This window comes from Dreissena polymorpha, chromosome 10 (assembly GCF_020536995.1).
Source record: "Dreissena polymorpha isolate Duluth1 chromosome 10, UMN_Dpol_1.0, whole genome shotgun sequence".
Classification (NCBI taxonomy): Eukaryota; Metazoa; Mollusca; class Bivalvia; order Myida; family Dreissenidae; genus Dreissena; species Dreissena polymorpha.
This window is the reverse complement of record NC_068364.1, coordinates 56714510-56735020: the sequence shown is the minus strand read 5'-3', so window position 1 is coordinate 56735020 and position 20511 is coordinate 56714510. Positions and strand designations below refer to the sequence as shown.

Here is a 20511-nt window from a genome sequence, read left to right as displayed (position 1 = left end):
CCAATCTTCATGAAATTTGGTCAGAAGATTTGTTTTTGTTTGTTTTTGTTGTTTTTTTTTCCGTGCAAAATTTTATTTACTCATAATATTACATACATACATACATACGAATATTGTATACATTCATACTAAGTATTATAAATTTCATAAAACAAAGTATTTCATGTACAGCTTTTTAGGTGGGTACATAAATATAATATAATTAATATACTTGTAGTACATTCAACATACATTCATATAATATTATAATTGTGTTATAGTTCAAGTATTTTACAAAAAAAAAAAAAATATAACAAAGTATTTCATGTATAGCTTTTTTGATGGGTACATAAATGTGATATAATAAATATTATTGTAATACATTCAACATACATTCATATCACATTATAATTGTGTTATAGTTCAAGTATTTTACAACAACAGAAAAAAACACCAGTTTGTACAATTATATTGTAGCAAACTAAATTAATTTTGAATATAAGTATGTATATCATTTAACATAAAATATTGCACATAAGAGAAATAATTAGAAAGTGCTGAATTGCATTGTAAACGAACAACTGATAATGCAGAGTTTACAACAACGACAACAAATAAATATGTTATAAGCATTATTTATATTATGTGTTATGATTGGTTATGTCATTATATGAGATGTCAGTAAATATTTTAACCAGAGACCATATTTTTAATTCTTCTTCTGATTTATTTGTATTTCTGTAAATTTCAAAAGATTGTTTCATACTGATTACAAGTCCGTATTTTGAAGGAATTCTGTTTTTCCGTTGACAATAAAAGATATATCGTTTAAGTTCTAGGAATACTATATTTAAATCATTCATTTTTGGATTAATAATTCCAAGTACTAGATCCTGACATGTAATGTGAATAGGTATGCTTGGTCTACTTCTAAGAACAATATCAACAACAAATTTAATAATTTCCTGGGTACCAGAACAAGTGCATTATATTTTCAACTTCCAAATTACAGAATGTACATACATTATTAGCGGCAATTTTCATTTTGAACATTAGGGATTTTGTCCCCAATATTCTGTGGATTATTCTGAACTGGAGCCATCTGATATAAGTTTCTTTAGTTATATTGAATACAAGTGCATGTACTTTTTTCCATTCAATATTTAAAAATTCTGAATTCCATTTAGTATTACAAGCTGGAATGTCATTGTTTTTAATTAATGTTTTATAAATATGTTTCTCTTTAGGGCTGGTTACTAATTTTTTTATGTAAGTTGGTAATATAGGTCCTTGAGTTTTTTTGTCAAAGTTTGGCAGGTCTTCAAAATTGTCAATGTATTTCTTTATTATGTTTATTAATCCTTGGTACAATAGAAAGTTTACGTTTGTTCCAACTTGTGTATCCAACGATTCTTTGGAAATAAAGCAGTTTCTTTCTACCATAATGTCTCTCACAAACCGAATACCTCTTGCATATAGACATTTAATATAGATATAGCTATTGCTAATTTTAAAATAATGATTATAAAAAAGAGGCATATCCAGAATGTCATCACAATTCAATATTGGCAGCTTTTCAATATACAATATATAGTTTTTCAAAACATCAAGCCAAAATTTATTTTTTAAGTGCAAGCATATTTTTTCGGCATACATTTTACCAGTATTGAATACTATTTTAAAATCTATTAACGATCTAGCCAGTGAATAACAATTTCCTTCGCCTGACACTATTCTCTTAAGCCATGTTATTTTCATATAATTTTCAAAAGAACATATATCTACCACATTTAACCCACCTTCGTTATAATCCTTAACAATTACTGTTTTTTTAATTTTGCTTGGTCCTGCCCAAATGAAGTCATAAAAGTGTTGATTTATAGTGTTCATGGTGTCTATGCTTGGTGTTGGTAATGATACAAATAAATGAGTAAGTAAAGGTAGAAACAATGATTTGACAATGGTTATCTTTCCTAGAGGAGTAATGTTTCTGCGATTCCAATGACTTATTGATCTTTTAATACTTTCGATTTTGTTTTCAAAATTTGACATTACCATTTTATCTAAATTGATATCAAACACTATCCCAAGAACTTTGAAGGTAGTAGCTCCCCATGTCAGTTTGTATTTAGTTTTTATCGATCTAGTACTATATTTCATAGATCCTATCCAAATTAAATTAGTTTTTTCATAGTTTATGTTAAGTCCAGAGTATATTGAGAATTCATGAAGCATATCTAATGTACAGTTAAGAGATGATTCCGATCCGTCCAGAAATAAAAATGTATCGTCCGCAAATTGTGATATTTTATATTGTAAGTCATTTATAGTTATACCTTTAATTTCTTTGCTTTCCCTTATTTTAATAGCAAGAATTTCTGCACAGATAATAAAAATGTAAGCACTGATTGGGTCTCCTTGACGACATCCCCTTTCTATACAAAAAGTATCTGACAAGAATCCATTTATTTGTATGGAGGCCATGGTATTATGCAAGAACAAAAATATCCATTTTTGGAACATTGGTCCAAAATTGAAAAAACTAAAAGTTGTTTCTATAAACTGGAAAGACAAGGTATCGAACGCTTTTTCAAAGTCAATCGTCATAAGTAGCCCAGGTAAATTATTATCTTCAGCATATTTCAAGATATCGTAAAGTAATCTGGTGTTTTCACCAATACATTGACCTTTAATGAAACCTGTTTGATCTTTGGAGATTAAAATATCAAGTACTGTCTTTAATCTATTTGAAATGGAACCTGATGCTAATTTGTAAACAACATTTAATAGTGTCAATGGTCGTAGGTTTTTCAGGTAACATCTCGGCTTGTTTTCTTTTGGGATACAAGTAATAATTCCATGTTTTTGTGTTATGGACAAGGAATTTGTAATAAAAGCATAATTAAGACTTCTCACTATGAAGTGGCCTAACTTACTCCAAAATACCTTAAAGAATTCCGCAGTGAATCCATCAGAACCTGGACTTTTATCATGTTTCATATTTTTAAGTGTTATTGATACTTCTTCAATATTAAGAAGTCCTTCTAATGAGTCAGATTGCACTTTATTCAATTTAGGTATATTATTATTACATAGATCAGCATTAATATTGTATTTTATTTCGTTGTCATTTTTATTGTATAATGTTTTATAGAATGAAACAGCTTCTTTTAAAATATCGTTTTGCTCTGTTAACTTAGCCCCGTTTTCTAATTCAATAAAAGGTATCGACTTGTTTGCGTAATGATTAGATTCCAGTGAGCAAAAGTATTTAGTGGGTTTTTCTCCATCTTCTATCCATTTAGCTCTAGAGCGAATAAGAGACCCTTTAAGTTTATTTTCTCTCACAGTTTCTAATTCATTTTGTAGCTCACGTAACTGGTCTGAATTAGTTTCAGTTAAGGATTTTTGGAGTATATCAATTTTCTTTATTAAATTTGATTCATGGTTTTTGTACTGTTTAGCTTTATATGATGAAAATGAAATAGTTTTTCCTCTTATTTCCATAAGTAATGTCTCCAGAAATAATTGGTCGTTGATAACAAATTGGATGTTGCTATTGTGGATATTTTCTATGTTTTCTATGTTGTAGATAGGTATACAGTACTGTAGTTTAATATTTTCTATCAAAGTATTAATGCAATTTAAATAGTCAATATCCTTTAAAAGTGAATTGTTGAATTTCCATAGCCCTTTTCCATGTGCTATATCCTCAAAAATTATTTCTAGGTCGATGATGGAATGATCTGACTTATAACATGAATCAATAGTAGATTTTCGAATTTTGGATGACAGGTTGTTTGAAGTTAGGAAAAAATCAAGTCTAGCCTGTTGTAATGGTGTTAAGCGTCTCCATGTATATTGTTGGATAGTGCCATTTAGATATCTGAAAGTATCAATTATATTGTTATCTCTTATAATAGATTGCAGTGTTTTTCTTGCATTTTTATTATTGTTAATGGATGTGTAATTTTGATAATCTAAGTTGACATCTAAAACACAATTAAAGTCCCCACATATAATATATTTATCAGTGTTAAAATCTGTTATTTTTTTTAAAGAGGTCTGTAAAAAAAGTTGGCGTATCTTTATTCGGCCCGTATAATGTACATAAGGTAAAACTGTTTGTCATATATGTCAAATCTATTAGTCAGAAGATTGGTCTCAATGATATCTTGGATGAGTTTAAAAATGGTAACGTTTGCTTGAAAAACATGGCTGCCAAGGGGCGGGGCATTTTTCCTTATATGGCTATAGTAAAATCTTGTTAACACTCTAGAGGCCACATTTATTGTCTGATCTTCATGAAACTTGGTCAGAAGATTCATCCCAATAATATCTTGGACGAGTTCGCAAATGATGCTGGTTGGTTGAAAAACATGGCTGCCAGGGGGCGGGGCATTTTTCCTTATATGGCTTTAGTAAAAACCTTAACACTCTAGAGGCCACATTTATTTTCCGATCTTCATGAAACTTGCTCAGAAGATTTGTCCCAATGATATCTTGGATGAGTTCAAAAATGGTAACCTTTGCTTGAAAAACATGGCTGCCAAGGGGCGGGGCATTTTTCCTTATATGGCAATATATGGCTATAGTAAAATCTTGTTAACACTTTAGAGGCCACATTTATAGTCCTATCTTCATGAAACTCGGTCAGAAGATTCATCCCAATGGCCACCACGGGGGCAGGGCATTTTTCTTTATATGGCTATAGTAAAACCTTGTTAACACTCTAGAGGCCACATTTATTTTCCGATCTTCATGAAACTAGGTCAGAAGATTTGTCCCAATAATATCTTGTTATCTCAGGTGAGCGACTTTGGGCCTTTCAGGCCCTCTTTTTTTTTTCATGCCGGTGTTTCCTCTGCAGTTTCCTTGTTAAACTAGAGCTTTGTCACAGACATGACGTATACTCCCACATGCTGCATTGATATAGATTATTTTGCATGCTGTCTTCACAAAACAAGAGAAGCTAATTTATGGCGATTTTTAGCTCGGCGTTTTCAGAGAAATCCCGAGGTATTGTCATAGCCTGCTCGTCGTGTTGTCTGCTGTCTGACGTATGCGTCTTGCGAAAACCTTAACATTGGCTCTCAAATCAAAGTGCTTCTGCCTACAACTTTGAAACTTCATATGTAGATGCACCTTGATGAGTTCTACACGCCACTTCCTTTTTGGGGTCACTTGGTCAAAGGTCAAGGTCACTGTGACCTCTAAAAAAAAAAAAAAAGCTTTCATTTATTCAAAACTGCACCTGTAGCCGAGCGTGGCAACCGTTATGCGGTGCTCTTGTTTAGAATTATTATGCCATTATCATTTATGGCCATTTTGACTTTTGAACTCTTGAATTCTTTAGCATGACACGCCGTCCAATGACTGTGAACAGAATTAATGTACAGAGTCATTTTAAAATCTCACAATGAATGACAAATTATGGCCCGGACAAGCTGATTTATCCCCGCCATAGGCTGAGGGATTATGTTTTGGCGTTGTCCGTCTGTCTTTCCGTCTGTCCGTCCGGAGCCATATCTTGGAAGTGCTTTTGCGGATTTCATTGAAACTTGGTATGAGTATATATATGGATCAGAGGATGATGCACACCAAATGGCATTGTACATCATCTTTTTATAACGGAGTTATGACCCTTGGTATCTTGAAAACATGCTTTTTTTATATAACCTTAGAGCTTTATCTCCATAAACACATGAGCCAGAGCCATGAAACTTGCCATAGTTGTTCTCAATCATACTTCACATTCAACACCCAAAATCACTGAAGGTCACACATTGAGGTCAAAGAGCCAGAAAACTTTTGTGTCCAGAAGCACATTGGCGGGGGATATTGATTAAACGAATTTGCTTGTTTATGGCAATTTTTTACTTTTAAACTCCAAGTGTGACCTTTGCCTTGGAGAAATCGACGTACCGTCCAATGATTGTGAACAAATGTACCGAGTAATTTTAAAATCTCACAATGAATGACATAGTTATGGCTCGGACAAGATCATTTATGGCCATCTCTTGTTGACCTTTGAACTCAAAGTGTGACCTTGACCTTGAAGATATCAACATAATTTATTCGCATGACACACCGTCCAATGATGGTGAACAAACGTGCCAAATGATTTTAAAATCTCACAATGAACAACTTAGTTATGGCCTGGACCTGCTCATTTATGGCCACTTTTGACCTTTGAACTCAAAGTGTGACCTTGACCGTGGAAATATCGATGAAATTCTTTGGCATGACACACCGTCCAATTATGGTGAACAAATGTGCCAAATGATTTTAAAATCTCACAATGAACGACAGTTATGGCCCGGACAAGCTCATTTATGGCCATTTTTGACCTTTGAACTCGAAGTGTGACCTTGACCTTGGATTTATTGATGTAATTCTTTCGCATGACACACCTTTCAATGATGGTGAACAAATGTGCCAAATGATTTAAAATCTTGCAATGAATGACATAGTTATGGCCCAGACAAGCTCATTTATGGTCATTTTTGACCTTTGAACTAAAAAACTAGTGTGACCTTGACCTTGGAGATAGGGACGTTATTCTTTCGTATGACACACCATCCCATGATGGTGAACAAATGTTCCAAATTATTTTTAAGTCTCACAATAAATTGACAAAGTTATGGCCCAGACAAGCTCATTTATGGGCAACTCCAAGTGTGACCTTGACCTTGGAGATATCAACGCACTGCTTTCGCATGACACACACTGTCCCATGATGGTGAACAAATGAACCAAGTCATTTTAAAATCTAATGATAAATGACATAGTGATGGTCCAGACAAACTTTCTGTTTAAAACGCACTAAGTGACCCCTTGACCTAGTTTTGGACTCGGCATGAGACATATTCAAACTTGACCTAGACATCATCTAGATACAACTTTTGACCAAGTTTGGTGAAGATCGGATGAAATTTTCGAGACTACAGACCAACCAACAAATTTACTCCTATATAGCCTGCATTACCAATGGTAATGGGGGTATAAAAAAGATGTTTAGTCAAAAGCCACACAAATTAGGGTTATGGTACATATTTTAATAACAAAAAAATAAATGAATAGACAAATGTTGAATGACTGTATACTGATAACAAGGGTAAAAATGCTTCAATATTGCACATAAACAAATAAACACTTAACTTATAAATACTCTTTTGGTATTAGAAAAACATAGATAGACCCACAAAATAGATCGATCCAAAAAAAACAAACAAACTCAAGTCAAATCTAAAATTTATGACTAATTTCTTTGATAATAAAATGTATTAAAAAAACTAATTGAAGGATAGCAAAATATATATAAGTGTAGAAAGTTCTCATTTAATCAGAAACAGCTTTGACTAGGTACAAAAAATGATGGAAAGCTGAGATTATAAAAACAATCTGACTAAAATAAAAGCAATAACAGCTATGACTGGATACAAAAAAAAAATCAACGCCGAGTTTATAAACACAACCAGATGTAAGAGAAGAACATGTGGGCACCCATCAGTGGAAGGAGGGTACCTCGTGTGGATAATGCTGCATGTAGGTAGGCTTAGTGAGGTCACGTATAAAGGTCACGCAGTTCCCGTCACTGATGTTGAAACTCTCTGTCCGACCCATGAGGTACCGCTTCCTGTTCTGGCCCAATGTCCTACAGACGGAGGGTATTTGACATTAACAAGCCCATGGGTTCAGGTGAAATAATTGACATGTTGAGGTAAATAAGGTTAGGTTTTAACCCATTTATGCCTAGTGGACTCTCCCATACTTGTAAATTGGATCAATTTATTTCCAAAATTAGGGATGTCTAGTATATTTATTTCTATATTTAGAATATTTCTTACAGAAATTCCTTTAATCAAACAGCGCAGACCCTAATGAGACGCTGCATCATGAGGCATCTCATCTGGGTCTACGCTGTTTGCCAAGGCCTTTTTTCTAGACACTAGGCATAAATGGGTTAAGGAAGGACATTACTGGGTGCACTAAAAGTCGGGTAAGAGTAGGGAAATAACACAATCCTGTTGAGTTGGTTTTTTCTTCAAATTTTAGGGCAAAATTTGGCCTCATTCCCAGGCACACACATACATATTGAAATTTTGAAGAAAAAAAAGAGTTACTAAATCTAAATGTTCAGTCCAAGCCTGTATCAATTTAATGTTAGCAAAATGTAATGTTAAAAAACATATTTTGAATGTGATCATATTTATAAGCGAAAAAGAACAACAGGCATTCCAAATGCATAAGTGGAAACAACACATTGTTTTTTAATCTAAAGGGCACATGACCTTTTCCCACAACGGTGGGAAAAAGCACTTCCTATCTTTAAGTATGATGCAAAATGTAATATTTTAACCCACATGAAGCATACAATCACTATAATGTTAGTGGTACCAATAATTTATATGCAGGGTGTAGATATGCAGATTTATCTCATTCTGTTTTAATATTTCACCAACTAAACAAAAATTGCTTATCACAAACATCTTTACATTGTGCTTGATGATCTCACATGATTTACTTACCATACTGATGATCTCACATGATTTACTTACCTGAGTGATGATCTCGCATGATTTACTTACCTGACTGATGATCTCACATGATTTACTTACCTGACAGATGATCTCACATGATTTACTTACCTGACTCATGACCTCACATGATTTACTTACCTGACTGGTGTGATTTACTTACCTGACTGATGCTCTCGCATGATTTACTTACCTGACTGATGATCTCACATAATTTACTTACCTGACTGATGATGCCACATGATTTACTTACCTGACTGATGATCTCACATGATTTACTTACCTGACTGATGATATCACATGATTTACTTACCTGATTGATGATCTCACATGATTAATTACCTGACTGATGATCTCACATGATTTACTTGCCTACCTGATATTCTCACATGATTTACTTGCCTGACTTATGATCTCACATGATTTACTTACCTGACTGATGATCTCACATGATTTACTTACCTGACTGATTATCTCACATGATTTACTTACTAGACTGATGATCTCACATTATTTACTTACCAGACTGATGACCTCACATGATTTACTTACCTGACTTGATGATCTCACATGATTTACTTACCTCACTGATGATCTCACATGATTTACTTACATGATTGATTATCTCACATAATTTACTTACCTGACTTGATGATCTCACATGATTTACTTACCTGACTGGTGTGATTTACTTACCTGACTGATGATCTCACATGATTTACTTACCTGACTGATGATCTCTCATGATTCACTTACCTGACTTGATGATCTCACATGATTTACTTACCTGACTGATGATCTCACATGATTTACTTACCTGATTGATGATCTCACATGATTTACTTACCTGATTGATGATCTCACATGATTTACTTACCTGATTGATGATCTCACATGATTTACTTACCTGACTGCACTAATTTTAGGCTTGTTGACCTCATATGCAAGAATGTGGGGTAAGATTACACTAGGTGCCATTTTAGATTCCTGTAAAAAATATGTATTTCTATTATATTTGTTGCATAATTTTATTTCTGTTAATATTGTGTTGATACTTTCTCACAAGATCACATGCTATGTGAACAAAATACATGATCGTCCAGTTATTTACAGTCATTGTATCAAAATAATTCGACATAATGCTGAGTTGCTTTTTGCTAATACTGCACTTATTTTTTTGCCACACAAGAAAAGCAAAATAAACTAAACAATTCTTTTTTTTTACAATAGCCAGTTCCAACTGAATCAGAGTAATACCAAAACAGAGACGAGTATTCAACTTCATGTTAAAATGTTTAGATTAAATATGTTAGATTTTTGTTGTCCCCATAATTTGGTGTGTTGCAAGTTTTGATGTGTGGATCACTGGAAATAAAAAATGTGTTCAGCATATCAGTACACAATTAATGGTGATGAAATACTTGAATTAGAAGTTAAACTTTAATGGTTGAGATAAATACTGAATTTTTTTTTCCACAAACTTGTTATTGTAGTGGATAGCCAAAATACTGACCAACCATCCCAACCACCAGTTGCTCAATATACCCCCCTTTAACCCTGTACCACTTTGCTACGTATTTCTATGCAATTGAAGTCCCTTAGAAAGTTAAATTTCATTGAAGAACTTTCTGACTAGATTCAAGTTTTTATGCTTCATTTCCAATCCTTAGATACTGATGAGCAGCAAACAGCATAAATGCTGAACAGACTGCGAGTTACTTGCAGGCTGTTCTGGTTTTATGCTGTTTGCAAATAGCAATTTTTACTTTGCTTCTGAGTGGAAAAGGGTTAATACATCGTTTTCAGAGGTATACACATGTACATTAATTTACTTACAACAAAGAAGTAACCAATTGAAAAAAACATAGCCACATTCTGGGAAAACAGGGCTTAATGCAAGTGTGTAACGTGTCATACTATCTATCTAAGTGTGTAACGTGTCATACTATCTATCTAAGTGTGTAACGTGTCATACCATCTATCTAAGTGTGTAATGTGTCATACCATCTATCTAAGTGTGTAACGTGTCATATCATCTATCTAAGTGTGTTACGTGTCATACCATCTCGTCTACTGAATGTATTAACTAGGGTAACTAACATTTTGTGAATTGTTCAGTAATGTATATTTTCTGACATTTTCTAAAATACAGTAAGAGCACTTACGTGGTTTTTTGCATTCAAAATATTTGAGTGTTGAAATTATGGTAACTGGCCCTTTCTTAATTTTTTATTGTTTTAAAAAAAGGCATATCAATTTTGGAGTTTTGTTTCGTTTTTCAAGTGTTATTATAATACTAATCAGAAAATTTGAGTACGAAAACATGTGGATTATTTATTAAAACAGTTTTTTGCTTCTCCTGAAAATTGAACAAAATGTCAGTTACGCTACTTTTTACATTCAGAAAATGACATTTGTTCGTAATGTTAATTTCGAAAATTTGGTAAAAACACTATTTTTACCAAAAAGGTTGCCTTAATATTCTAACAGTTGATGTATGTCACCTTAATAAACACAAAAATGGAAAAAAGTAAAAATGTATAAAAATGTCAGTTACATGACTTATTACATTCAGTAGACGATCTATCTTAGTGTGTAACGTGTCATACCATCTATCTAAGTGTGTAACTGTCATACCATCTATCTAAGTGTGTAACGTGTCATACCATCTATCTAAGTGTGTAACGTGTCATACCATCTATCTAAGTGTGTAATGTGTCATACCATCTATCTAAGTGTGTAACGTGTCATACCATATACCTAAGTGTGTAACGTGTCATACCATCTATCTAAGTGTGTAATGTGTCATACCATCTATCTAAGTGTGTAACGTATCATACCATCTATCTAAGTGTGTAACGTGTCATACCATCTATCTAAGTGTGTAACGCGTCATACCATCTATCTAAGTGTGTAATGTGTCATCCCATCTATCTAAGTGTGTAATGTGTCATACTATCTATCTAAGTGTGTAACGTGTCATACCATCTATTTAAGTGTGTAATGTGTCATATCATCTATCTAAGTGTGTAACGTGTCAAACCATCTATGTAAGTGTGTAATGTTTAATACCATCTTATCTAAGTGTGTAATGTGTCATACTATCTATCTAAGTGTGTAACGTGTCATACCATCTATCTAAGTGTGTAATGTGTCATACCATCTATCTAAGTGTGTAACATGTCATACCATCTATCTAAGTGTGTCACGTGTCATACCATCTATCTAAGTGTGTAATGTGTCATACAATCTATCTAAGTGTGTAACGTGTCATACCATCTAAGTGTGTAACATGTCATACCTTATATCTAAGTGTGTAATGTGTCATACCATCTATCTAAGTGTGTAACGTGTCATACCATCTATCTAAGTGTGTAATGTGTCATACCATCTATCTAAGTGTGTAATGTGTCATACTATCTATCTAAGTGTGTAACGTGTCATACCATCTATCTAAGTGTGTAATGTGTCATATCATCTATCTAAGTGTGTAGCGTGTCATACCATCTATCTAAGTGTGTAACGTGTCATACTATCTATCTAAGTGTGTAATGTGTCATACCATCTATCTAAGTGTGTAATGTGTCATATCATCTATCTAAGTGTGTAGCGTGTCATACCATCTATCTAAGTGTGTAATGTGTCATACCATCTATCTAAGTGTGTAATGTGTCATACCATCTATCTAAGTGTGTAATGTGTCATCCCATCTATCTAACGTGTAATGCACTATCTAATCAGGAATGACAACTCCGCTTTAAATGGAATTTTTATATAAGAGACTTCCTTTTAATGAAAAATTCCATAAAGTGAAGAGTTGTCCCCATGCAGACTACACAGGCTTATGTGGAACACTTAACACAATTTTATAGTTTTCCAAGAATAAGTCTCATATGTAGTTACCAGGGACTGTTGGGACCAGAGTCTCTCAGTTCCACAGTGGCTATTGATGGCAGATCCCTGCAGCTCTGATGGCAGTCGCAGTAACTCAGCCTCCAGCTGTGAATAATCGGTGCGACTAAAGTTGTATTGAAACATAAATATTTGATTTCCACGCACATTTTTATTTTTGAACTCGGCTGAGATATCATAAGAACAGATGTTTCCACAAAATTCAGGAAGATTGGAAAAAAAATGACTTAGAGAATGTTAACAGGCTTTTTTAATCTGATCTAGTGACATTGTTTTTTACCTCACATGACCCAGTTTCAACTTCAGCCAAGATTAAATGTGGACCTATGCTGTGACATAGTTTCATAAAGATTGGACAATAAATTTGGCCCATAAAAGCTTTAATCCGGTTCAACTATACTTGTTAAAGAAAACTGCACTACTTCCATTGGCCATGATTTTCATAGTATCAGAAACATTTTCATACTCTGTGACATCATTAACCCTTTGCATGCTGGGAAATTTGTCGTCTGCTTAAATGTCGTCTGCTGAATTTCTAAAATTATCATTTTCTTCGATTTTTTTCAAAGAATACTATCAGAATAGCAAACAGTTTGAATCCTGATGAGACGCCACGTTCAGTGGCATCTCATCTGGATCCAAACTGTTTGCAAAGGCCTTTAAAATTCGGTTCCTGCACTGAAAGGGTTAAAACATATGTTCTGACAGTTTGATGACGATTCAAATGTGACTTCTACAGTGTTAGCAGGCCTTTTCTTTCATTTGACGCACTGACCTAGTTTTTGACCTCCAGTAACCCAGTTTTGAACCAGGCAGAGATATCATTGGTACAATAATTCTGACAAAGGTTCTTGAAGATTGGACTATAATTGTGGCCTCTAGAAGGTTGACGACAAACTACAGACAAAATGCAATCACAAAAGCTCGAAATGGTGAACCAAAACGTGTTCAAAATATTGCAGTTGTGCTAGAAACTTTATAAAAAAGACACAAACAAACTAACAACAGACCGTTTCAGAAGTTATACAATAATCGCCATCACTTGGACAAACTGCTGAATTTATTGACCTCATTCTTGCTCGTGACATTTGCTAACAACAAAGCTTGATGCATCTGGGTTGTCGTTCTAATATATATCCTCTCCTCTAAAACATCGCTTTCAGGGGTAAAACAATTGCATCAATTAATTCACTCACAACTAAGTAACAACCCATTTAAAGAGCAAAAAAAAAATTTCTTCAATTTGACCTCATGTCCTCAATTTGGCCTCATGACCTAACAACAAACCTTCATGCATTTGGGTTGCCGTTTCAAGAGCAGAGCCTGTAGTTGTTTCCTGGGGACCTGTGTGGCGGCGTTGTTGAAGATGGTCTGTCTGTCCTTGTCTTTGAGAAGGGGATGTACCAGGAGTATTCCCGTCTCCAGAAGGACCTCGTTGAATCTGAGGAGAAATATGCATATGAACCTTGTTGTTTAGAACTGGGCTTAATGCGTGATGTCTCTTCTAAACGAAAATCTAGTCTAATGTATGAGCGTAGTGTGCCATGATCAGTGACCTCACTTAGGCTTAATGAGCGTAGTGTGCCATGATCAGTGACCTCACTTAGGCTTAATCTGGATGTTTGTTTAGAAGAGACTTCCTACGTGTAAGACCAAAAAATTCCATAGAGCTGATAAGGTTTTCCCTGAGCCAGACTCATGTATGGACAGAGACACATACATGTAGTTGGTTGGGTAGCTTAGGCTAACTCATGTATGGACAGAGACACACACATGTAGTTGGTTGGGTAACTTAGGCTTACTCATGTATGGACAGAGACACATACATGTAGTTGGTTGGGTAGCTTAGGCTAACTCATGTATGGACAGAGACACACACATGTAGTTGGTTGGGTAACTTAGGCTTACTCATGTATGGACAGAGACACATACATGTAGTTGGTTGGGTAGCTTAGGCTAACTCATGTATGGACAGAGACACATACATGTAGTTGGTTGGGTAGCTTAGGCTTACTCATGTATGGACAGAGACACATACATGTAGTTGGTTGGGTAGCTTAGGCTTACTCATGTATGGACAGAGACACATACATGTAGTTGGTTGGGTAACTTAGGCTTACTCATGTATGGACAGAGACACATACATGTAGTTGGTTGGGTAGCTTAGGCTTACTCATGTATGGACAGAGACACATACATGTAGTTGGTTGGGTAGCTTAGGCTCACTCATGTATGGGCAGAGACACATACATGTAGTTGGTTGGGTAGCTTAGGCTTACTCATGTATGGACAGAGACACATACATGTAGTTGGTTGGGTAGCTTAGGCTTACTCATGTATGGACAGAGACACATACATGTAGTTGGTTGGGTAGCTTAGGCTTACTCATGTATGGACAGAGACACATACATGTAGTTGGTTGGGTAGCTTAGGCTTACTCATGTATGGACAGAGACACACACATGAAGTTGGTTGGGTAACTTAGGCTTACTCATGTATGGACAGAGACACATACATGTAGTTGGTTGGGTAGCTTAGGCTTACTCATGTATGGACAGAGACACATACATGTAGTTGGTTGGGTAGCTTAGGCTTACTCATGTATGGACAGAGACACATACATGTAGTTGGTTGGGTAGCTTAGGCTTACTCATGTATGGACAAACACATACATGTAGTTGGTTGGGTAGCTTAGGCTTACTCATGTATGGACAGAGACACATACATGTAGTTGGTTGGGAAGCTTAGGCTTACTCATGTATGGACAGAGACACATACATGTAGTTGGTTGGGTAACTTAGGCTTACTCATGTATGGACAGAGACACATACATGTAGTTGGTTGGGTAGCTTAGGCTTACTCATGTATGGACAGAGACACATACATGTAGTTGGTTGGGTAGCTTAGGCTTACTCATGTATGGACAAACACATACATGTAGTTGGTTGGGTAGCTTAGGCTTACTCATGTATGGACAGAGACACATACATGTAGTTGGTTGGGTAGCTTAGGCTTACTCATGTATGGACAGAGACACATACATGTAGTTGGTTGGGTAGCTTAGGCTTACTCATGTATGGACAAACACATACATGTAGTTGGTTGGGTAGCTTAGGCTTACTCATGTATGGACAGACACATACATGTAGTTGGTTGGGTAGCTTAGGCTTACTCATGTATGGACAGAGACACATACATGTAGTTGGTTGGGTGGCATAGTCTTACTCATGTATGGACAGAGACACATACATGTAGTTGGTTGGGTAGCTTAGGCTTACTCATGTATGGACAGAGACACATACATGTAGTTGGTTGGGTAGCTTAGGCTTACTCATGTATGGACAGAGACACATACATGTAGTTGGTTGGGTAGCTTAGGCTTACTCATGTATGGACAGAGACACATACATGTAGTTGGTTGGGTAGCTTAGGCTTACTCATGTATGGACAGAGACACATACATGTCGTTGGTTGGGTAGCTTAGGCTTACTGATGTATGGACAGAGACACATACATGTAGTTGGTTGGGTAGCTTAGGCTTACTCATGTAAGGACAGAGACACATACATGTAGTTGGTTGGGTAGCTTAGGCTTACTCATGTATGGACAGAGACACATACATGTAGTTGGTTGGGTAGCATAGGCTTACTCATGTATGGATAGAGACACATACATGTAGTTGGTTGGGTAGCTTAGGTTTACTCATGTATGGACAGAGACACATACATGTAGTTGGTTGGGTAGCTTAGGCTTACTCATGTATGGACAAACACATACATGTAGTTGGTTGGGTAGCTTAGGCTTACTCATGTATGGACAGAGACACATACATGTAGTTGGTTGGGTAGCTTAGGCTTACTCATGTATGGACAGAGACACACACATGTAGTTGGTTGGGTAGCTTAGGCTTACTCATGTATGGACAGAGACACATACATGTAGTTGGTTGGGTAACTTAGGCTTACTCATGTATGGACAGAGACACATACATGTAGTTGGTTGGGTAGCTTAGGCTTACTCATGTATGGACAGAGACACATACATGTAGTTGGTTGGGTAGCTTAGGCTTACTCATGTATGGACAGAGACACATACATGTAGTTGGTTGGGTAGCTTAGGCTTACTCATGTATGGACAGAGACACATACATGTAGTTGGTTGGGAAGCTTAGGCTTACTCATGTATGGACAGAGACACATACATGTAGTTGGTTGGGTAACTTAGGCTTACTCATGTATGGACAGAGACACATACATGTAGTTGGTTGGGTAGCTTAGGCTTACTCATGTATGGACAGAGACACATACATGTAGTTGGTTGGGTAGCTTAGGCTTACTCATGTATGGACAAACACATACATGTAGTTGGTTGGGTAGCTTAGGCTTACTCATGTATGGACAGAGACACATACATGTAGTTGGTTGGGTAGCTTAGGCTTACTCATGTATGGACAGAGACACATACATGTAGTTGGTTGGGTAGCTTAGGCTTACTCATGTATGGACAAACACATACATGTAGTTGGTTGGGTAGCTTAGGCTTACTCATGTATGGACAGACACATACATGTAGTTGGTTGGGTAGCTTAGGCTTACTCATGTATGGACAGAGACACATACATGTAGTTGGTTGGGTGGCTTAGTCTTACTCATGTATGGACAGAGACACATACATGTAGTTGGTTGGGTAGCTTAGGCTTACTCATGTATGGACAGAGACACATACATGTAGTTGGTTGGGTAGCTTAGGCTTACTCATGTATGGACAGAGACACATACATGTAGTTGGTTGGGTAGCTTAGGCTTACTCATGTATGGACAGAGACACATACATGTAGTTGGTTGGGTAGCTTAGGCTTACTGATGTATGGACAGAGACACATACATGTAGTTGGTTGGGTAGATCTGGCTTACTGATGTATGGACAGAGACACATACATGTAGTTGGTTGGGTAGCTTAGGCTTACTCATGTAAGGACAGAGACACATACATGTAGTTGGTTGGGTAGCATAGGCTTACTCATGTATGGATAGAGACACATACATGTAGTTGGTTGGGTAGCTTAGGCTTACTCATGTATGGACAGAGACACATACATGTAGTTGGTTGGGTAGCTTAGGCTTACTCATGTATGGGCAAACACATACATGTAGTTGGTTGGGTAGCTTAGGCTTACTCATGTATGGACAGAGACACATACATGTAGTTGGTTTGGTAGCTTAGGCTTACTCATGTATGGACAGAGACACATACATGTAGTTGGTTGGATAGCTTAGGCTTACTCATGTATGGACAGAGACACATACATGTAGTTGGTTGGGTAGCTTAGGCTTACTCATGTATGGACAGAGACACATACATGTAGTTGGTTGGGTAGCTTAGGCTTACTCATGTATGGACAGAGACACATACATGTAGTTGGTTGGGTAGCTTAGGCTTACTCATGTATGGACAGAGACACATACATGTAGTTGGTTGGGTAGCTTAGGCTTACTCATGTATGGACAGAGACACATACATGTAGTTGGTTGGGTAGCTTAGGCTTACTCATGTATGGACAGAGACACATACATGTAGTTGGTTGGGTAGCTTAGGCTTACTCATGTATGGACAGAGACACATACATGTAGTTGGTTGGGTAGCTTAGGCTTACTCATGTATGGACAGAGACACATACATGTAGTTGGTCGGGTAGCTTAGGCTTACTCATGTATGGACAGAGACACATACATGTAGTTGGTTGGGTAGCTTAGGCTTACTCATGTATGGACAAACACATACATGTAGTTGGTTGGGTAGCTTAGGCTTACTCATGTATGGACAGACACACACATGTAGTTGGTTGGGTAGCTTAGGCTTACTCATGTATGGACAGAGACACATACATGTAGTTGGTTGGGTAGCTTAGGCTTACTCATGTATGGACAAACACATACATGTAGTTGGTTGGGTAGCTTAGGCTTACTCATGTATGGACAGAGACACATACATGTAGTTGGTTGGGTAGCTTAGGCTTACTCATGTATGGACAGAGACATATACATGTAGTTGGTTGGGTAGCTTCGGCTTACTGATGTATGGACAGAGACACATACATGTAGTTGGTTGGGTAGCTTAGGCTTACTGATGTATGGACAGAGACACATACATGTAGTTGGTTGGGTAACTTAGGCTTACTCATGTATGGACAGAGACACACACATGTAGTTGGTTGGGTAGCTTAGGCTTACTCATGTATGGACAGAGACACATACATGTAGTTGGTTGGGTAGCTTAGGCTTACTCATGTATGGACAGAGACACATACATGTAGTTGGTTGGGTAGCTTAGGCTTACTCATGTATGGACAGACACATACATGTAGTTGGTTGGGTAGCTTAGGCTTACTCATGTATGGACAGAGACACATACATGTAGTTGGTTGGGTAGCTTAGGCTTACTCATGTATGGACAGAGACACATACATGTAGTTGGTTGGGTAGCTTAGGCTTACTCATGTATGGACAGAGACACATACATGTAGTTGGTTGGGTAACTTAGGCTTACTCATGTATGGACAGAGACACATACATGTAGTTGGTTGGGTAGCTTAGGCTTACTCATGTATGGACAGAGACACATACATGTAGTTGGTTGGGTAGCTTAGGCTTACTCATGTATGGACAAACACATACATGTAGTTTGTTGGGTAGCTTAGGCTTACTCATGTATGGACAGACACACACATGTAGTTGGTTGGGTAGCTTAGGCTTACTCATGTATGGACAGAGACACATACATGTAGTTGGTTGGGTAGCTTAGGCTTACTCATGTATGGACAGAGACACATACATGTAGTTGGTTGGGTAGCTTAGGCTTACTCATGTATGGACAGAGACACATACATGTAGTTGGTTGGGTAGCTTAGGCTTACTCATGTATGGACAGAGACACACACATGTAGTTGGTTGGGTAGATTAGGCTTACTCATGTATGGACAGAGACACATACATGTAGTTGGTTAGGTAGCATAGGCTTACTCATGTATGGACAGAGACACATACATGTAGTTGGTTGGGTAGCTTAGGCTTACTCATGTATGGACAGAGACACATACATGTAGTTGGTTAGGTAGCATAGGCTTACTCATGTATGGACAGAGACACATACATGTAGTTGGTTAGGTAGCATAGGCTTACTCATGTATGGACAGAGACACATACATGTAGTTGGTTGGGTAGCTTAGGCTTACTCTTGTATGGACAGAGACACATACATGTAGTTGGTTGGGTAGCTTAGACTTAGAAACAAGTACATGTATACGAGCCGCGCTCTTTGGAAAGGGGGTTTAATGCATGTTCTTAAAATATCGTCCCAGATTAGCCTGTACAGTTTGCAAAGGCTAATCAGGGACGACACTACCCGATTTTTTTCGTTCAAAGGACGACCGTTCTTGACAAAAATCCAGTTGAAGCGGCAAGTGTTGTCTCTGATTAGCCTGTGAAGACTGCACAGGCTAATCTGGGACCACATATAAACCGACTATTTCACAGAGCGAGGCTGATTTATTTTGTAATTTATAAACCTTTTAAACATGTTTCACACTTCGAGAATTCCTTTCAGAAGGATAACTTTAATGATTCTTGCGGAAAAAACACATCCAGTTACATGCACAGAAATAACTTAAAAATAATTTTCACTTCAACAAATACTTTACCTTCTTTAAGGCTTTTTACAGCCATTAGAAATCATGTGTATCTTCAACTTATTTCGACATAATATTTTGAGCATTTCATTTGCGTCATGTCCTCTGACTGATCAAGGTCATCAGTATTTAATATGCATTGACATTACATTAAATGCATTGTCTACAACTATGTTCCTAAATTCTGTTTAATTTTTTACCTAAAATACCTGAGTTGTTTAACCCTTTACCACTGAAAATCATATTTTGACGCATTTGTATTTCCTCAGAAAGCTTAATTTAATTAAAGACTTCTTACTAGATTCAAATTTTTAAGTCTTCATTTCCAACCCTTAGATACTGATGAGCAGCAAACAGACTAAAACCTGAACAGACTGTGAGTTAATCAAAGCCATT

The 20511-nt window shown here is 36.5% G+C and overlaps 1 protein-coding gene across 1 annotated transcript in view; it reads right to left on the bottom strand.

Annotated features, from left to right (window-relative positions):
- Nucleotides 1-7300: 7300 nt before the first annotated feature.
- Nucleotides 7301-20511, bottom strand: part of LOC127848365 (paramyosin-like) — a 59495-nt gene continuing 46284 nt past the window's right edge. The window contains exons 24-27 of the mRNA XM_052380787.1: nucleotides 13719-13872; nucleotides 12423-12518; nucleotides 9427-9506; nucleotides 7301-7636 (exon numbers count right to left, since the gene is read on the bottom strand). Coding sequence (XP_052236747.1) covers nucleotides 7489-7636; nucleotides 9427-9506; nucleotides 12423-12518; nucleotides 13719-13872 — 478 coding nt within the window. The 3' untranslated portion in view covers nucleotides 7301-7488. The remainder of the gene's footprint in view (nucleotides 7637-9426; nucleotides 9507-12422; nucleotides 12519-13718; nucleotides 13873-20511) is intronic.